The following is a 5,383-nucleotide window of genomic DNA, read 5'->3' as shown; positions in this document are numbered from 1 at the left end:
TTTCGCCCCTTCCCAAAATTACTTCAACGGAAGGTTTCCAGATGGATATGCGGAGCAAATCCATCTGGCGGAGTCAGGTTAAGCATTCATAACATGTAGGCCAATAACTGTCCCCCAGACATCCGCAGTTATATTTTTTATATTTATATATTTTTGTAAACAAAGCGTGTGTATGACGTGCAAACCCGTACATCAGAGATGTGCAAAATGACAGCAGCATGTTTATTAACTGATTAAGGCAGAAGCTGTGCAAAATCGGCATGAATGTAACAACTTATTGAGGTTGTTGGGAACAGTGACGGTGATACAGTCTTCCAGCTGCTGGGAGGAAGGATCTGTGATAACGCTCCGTGGTGCATTTAGGGTGCAGGAGTCTGTGACTGGAGGAGCTCTCCAGTTCAGCATCAGCTTCATGCATGGGGGGGAGACATTATCCAACAGAGATGTAAATTAAGTTATGATCCTTTTGTTTCCCACCTCCTGCACTGAGTCCAGAGGGCATCCAATCACAGAGCTGGCCTTCCTGATCAGCTGATCCAGCTTCTTCCTCTCAGCTACAGATAAGCCACTGCTCCAACAGACAGCTCTATAGAGGATGGCTGATGCCACAAGAGGGTCATAGAAGGTCCAGTTTGTTATTCAAATGAACACCTCGGTACTTAGAAGCAGACATGGGCAATGTGGAGTCAACAAGTCATCTCCATGTCATGTATTGGTTCTACCCAGCCACTGAAGCAGGTGAGTCCAATCTTCACCATGAATTAACCTGTGCAGATTGGACTCACCTGGTTAATTGGCTGGGTAGAACCAATACATGACATGGAGATGACTTGTTGACTCCACATTGCCCATGTCTGCTTAGAAGAGTCAACTATCTCAATGTCCGTTCCCTGGAGGTTCACCAGTGTCAGTGAGGTGGATCTGCTTCTGCGAAAGTCCACCACTAGCTCCTTGGTTTTCTCTGCATTAATCAGGAGGTGGTTCTGCTTGTTCTTCTGTGGAGAATTGTGGTTTTATTTACCAAATAAACTTGTATTACTTTGTTTATAGATTTGTAAACTTAGTTTATTTTTGAGAAAGTGAAGTACCAACGTGAGCTAGTTAATTTTATCATGAACTAGCACAACAATGTATATGTTCAATTCTAGTGTCTGCAGCTACAGACTGCCGGTTCACTAGGATGAGATTTAATCCGCCTTTTAAATGGCTTTGATGTTTTGCCTAAAACATTTTACAGTTTCACACTCAGAAGAGACGGAGGAGAATATTTTTGGCTCAAAGATGCTGATCAGAATATCAGCCGTCTACCTGAGGGGATGCAAAGCTGCCTCCACGTCCGTTTCATCGAACATCGTGGGCTTTGAAGGCAGCGTCATCCTGACAGCTAACTAATAATAGCTGGTCCAGTTTATGGTGTGGCTACCATGGCAACAGAGGGAGAGAACAGAGATTGGAGGAGTGCCCATCACTGGAGCAGCCAAACTCACCAGGAAACCAGTAAAGCGTGATGGAGGCACTGGGAGAGCAGCTGAGGGATGGTTGCTGGGGGTCAGGATGAGGCGGCAGCAGGTCAGCCAATCAGGTTGCTCACATTCTGCCTGCAGCAGGTTCCTGTGAAGGGAACTCTGCACCGTCACACCTCAGGTTCCCTCTGCAGGACCTCAGAGCAATAAGCAGAGAGACGTTCAGTCGGCCAGCTGAGCAGCAGTGCTCAGCACCAAGCTGCCTTTATCTGCCTTAAAACCGCAGCGGTAGGACGATAAAGATGCTATGCTAACAGTTATGTCAGGATTTCAGTTCCTCCTTCTCCCAATCTTCACATAAAGCCTGTTTCTATGTTTTTCACATTTATAGGTGGATAATTGAAATGTTGAGGTACGAATGTCTTTCTTTTTTTTTTTTTAAGATGTTGAAGGATTCATTTTTAATTATTTCTATCACTGAAGGTGGATTGTTCCATGTGTTAGCTCCTCAGTTCAGTGCATGCCAGCACACAGCCCTGGATGGCCCTGGGACAAAATATTAAGATATGGACCCCCACCCATCCATTCGTACTTTCTGTACACATATATAGTCTTGATTGATCAATCTTGAATGATGTCAAGCCTAGAATTTAACATTTTTTTCTTGTAGCATGAAAAATATTTATTCAATAGTTAATTAGATAAATAAATGAACAAAATATTTAATATTCATCTATTTACAAATATATTAAAAATGTGGCGGTTCTGGCTTTCCATACATGCTCTAGTTCCTTTAGATCCCATTTATAGACTCCTGCTTGAGTGACGTGCTGAGATTTCAGGATCAAATGTTAGGATCAAATCTGTTCCTAAGCATTTCAGGCCGTAGAGCAGGACTGTCTATTTATTCACCTCCACTGCAGCTCTGATGCGGCCGGTGGAGGCGCCTGGAACTCACATCATCAATTTCAAAACATTGCAGCGCTTAACAATACCTCACTGTTTGGTCTTAATTAGCAAACATGGGACAGATGCTGACAGTTTTTTGCACCAGCAGAGAGCTAACAAGATATGACCGCTAACAAGCTATGACAGGTGTTCTGTCAGATGAGCACATTTGGTCAGACCAGCATGCGCACAGTCAAAACCCATTTATCCCTTTAGTTTATCGCTTTTGTTTTGTACGAAAAATAGATTTTAAACTACCTCAACGGATGTGTTTCCCTTTAGTCATGTACAAAACAACAATTTAATAACACACTTTTTGGTGTTTTTTGAAGCGTATGACGATCTGACCTTAAATAGTTATTTTTTTACATGACTAAAGGGATACATGCCTGTTAAGGTAGTTTAAAGTCTACTTTCGTACAAAACTAAAGGGATAAATGTAAATCTACACCCATGCGTATTGACTATGGGTATGCTGGTCTGACAGACCACTGGCTTTGTCATGATTTTATCAAGAGTTCGGACCCACATGCAGATAAACCAATCCAGAGAGACAAGGGGAAAAGTTTAACAGGTTTATTGAGAAGTTTTGTGGAGATTCCAGTGTTGCTCTGAACACTGCTCAACCGGATCTGAAAGGTGAGGGAAAGACACTGCGGTTAGTTCAGGTTCAGTGGGAAAATTGAATCTCGAACTTGAAGAGGAGGAAAGGTTGGCTGACTCACGTTTCCAGAGATTAGGTTGAATCTTAGACTCCAGTAGGTGAGGAATGTGTTCCGGTGTTTGTCTCATAGGGTGGAGGGCGGACAGGGTTTACCCAGAATGCGGTTGCTTGTAGGTGAACGGAGAAGACTGACTGCCACTCAGATTTCCTGCCGTCCCTAAACGACTGTGGTGCAGATGAAACCCTTGCTCAGTGTGACGCTCAAATGATTCCTCGGGAAAAAGTGGATCGAAAGTTCCGGTTTGTATCCCCAGCTCAGTTTGAAGCTCAGTAGGTCCTTCCAGGGAGAGAAGGTCTGAAAATCCAGTTTGCATTTGGGACTTGAAGGTGAGGATCTTCCCAGTACTGCAGTGGATCAGTGGAAGAAATAAATTAATTGAAACAATTTTATGTATCTTAAATATTTCTTTGCATACATAAAAAATAATAGTTAAAAAAAAAAAAGCTCTTGTCCATAGATGGAGATAGCTGGTCCCCCCCAACCCCTGTCTCTGTGTATCAATGCCTTTTTCTTTCAGGGTCATGTTGATAAAAGATATGTAGGAGAACAGATAGGTCTGTGTCAGGCGTGATTGTTCGTAGGAGTCAACATTGTAAGGAAGTAGGGAGAAGTAAAGCTGTATGACAGGGAACAGGCTGTGTGAGTATAGAAACCATTTCACCATCACAATGAGGACCAGTTGTTGTAAAGGGAGGACATTTTGCTGGTCCTCACAAAATATTTCGTTAATAGTTAGATGTCAGTAGGGTTAGGGTGAGGTATGCATTGGTTATGGTTCAATTTAGGGTTAGGTTTAGGATTAGAGCATAGAAACGGTTATCAATGGAAGTCAACACATGGTCCTCACTACATGAAGTAGAGATTTTTATAGATTGTCAGGCCATTTTCTGTTGTGGGGACCAAATGCTCCTAGTGGGGCCCATTGCCTGGACCCCTGAGGGGAATCGCTGTGTTAGGGTTAGGGGTCACCTTTAGGACTGAGGTGGGAGCTGTGTTTAGGGTTAGGGATGAGATGGGTTAGAAATGAATGGCAGTCGATGGAAAGTCAGCACTAGGATAGTGAGTGAGTGTGAGTGAGTGTGTATCCGTCCTGCAGAGAAACCGTCTGCTCGTCTTAGTCCTCACCTGAACCTGAAATGTTACCCAGATTAAGAGCCTCTGTACCTTCAGCTTGTATCTATCAGTCCATCAGCCTCTCATTGACCCAGTCCTCGTCCCCCCCCCCACCCATCACCACCACACCACAATCTAGCTCCTGCTAATATATGGCTTCCTCTCTTTTTCTAGAGTCAATCTACCGCCGCGGCGCCAGAAGATGGAGGAAGCTCTACCGAGTGAACGGACACCTTTTCCAGGCCAAGCACTTTAACAGGGTGAGTGTCATGGAGTCCTTGGAGGGAAGGCCTGAAAAAACTGGAGCGGCCATGACGCCTGAATCACTGATTGTTTTTTAAGGTTTAACCTTGATGTTTGATCAGATTATTGGCTTTGTTCTTTTAATAATCTAGATTGAAACAATAATCTTTGACCTCATCCGACTGTATTTTGGCTCACAATACAACTTATTTTTTTAACACAGAAAGGCAGAAAGAAAATCAGAAGTAAATTAAGTAAAATAAAAACATATTTTTATATGAAATTTTACCATCCTGAGAACAAAATGTGTTGATGTAAATGTAGCATTTAGTGTTTACACAGAGAGCAGCTTGTGACATGGCTGAACTGGGCTGATGGTGAGCAGGGAGGTTTATTGTGAGTTTGATCCAGTTTATGTGTCTGAGGAGGTCAGATGAGATGTGACCACAGGGGGGATTGCTTCACAGCTTTGGTAAAGAAACAGCTTCTTAGTCTATTTATCTTGAACAGAATTCACTTCAATTCAGTTTATTTCTATAGCACCAATTCACAACACGTGTCATCTCTAAGCACTTTTCAGTTCACCAGATCATCCAGTCCGATTGGTTCAAAGTTTTCTTTCTAATGAAAACCAGTTGATTGCGTCGACTCATTGACTCTTCAGCAATCCCTCACACCAAGCATGCTTGTAGCAACAGTGAAAAGGAAAACTTCATTTTATTAACATAAAGTTGCTGCACAGTTTTTTTCAGTCCAGGAGAGGATCAGAAATTTTATGCTGCCCACATGATCCACTGCTTTAACATTAATTATAGCACAAAAAATCCTGATTAATAATTCACAATTTAGGTAAAAATTATTGACAATAAATGCATATTTAAGATAAACTAA

General features: G+C 42.5%; 1 protein-coding gene across 1 annotated transcript in view; it reads left to right on the top strand.

The window, feature by feature from the left end:
* The window catches only part of prkcz (protein kinase C, zeta), a 221,473-nt gene that overhangs the window by 101,407 nt on the left and 114,683 nt on the right, over positions 1-5,383 (top strand). Inside the window, exon 5 of the mRNA XM_015390042.1 lies at positions 4,424-4,509. Within this exon, the coding sequence (XP_015245528.1) occupies positions 4,424-4,509 (86 nt within the window). The remainder of the gene's footprint in view (positions 1-4,423; positions 4,510-5,383) is intronic.

Source organism: Cyprinodon variegatus, unplaced genomic scaffold, assembly GCF_000732505.1.
Source record: "Cyprinodon variegatus isolate N-32 unplaced genomic scaffold, C_variegatus-1.0 Scaffold483, whole genome shotgun sequence".
Taxonomy (NCBI): Eukaryota; Metazoa; Chordata; class Actinopteri; order Cyprinodontiformes; family Cyprinodontidae; genus Cyprinodon; species Cyprinodon variegatus.
Note: the sequence above shows the minus strand (reverse complement) of the source record. Positions and strands in the feature narration are given on the sequence as shown.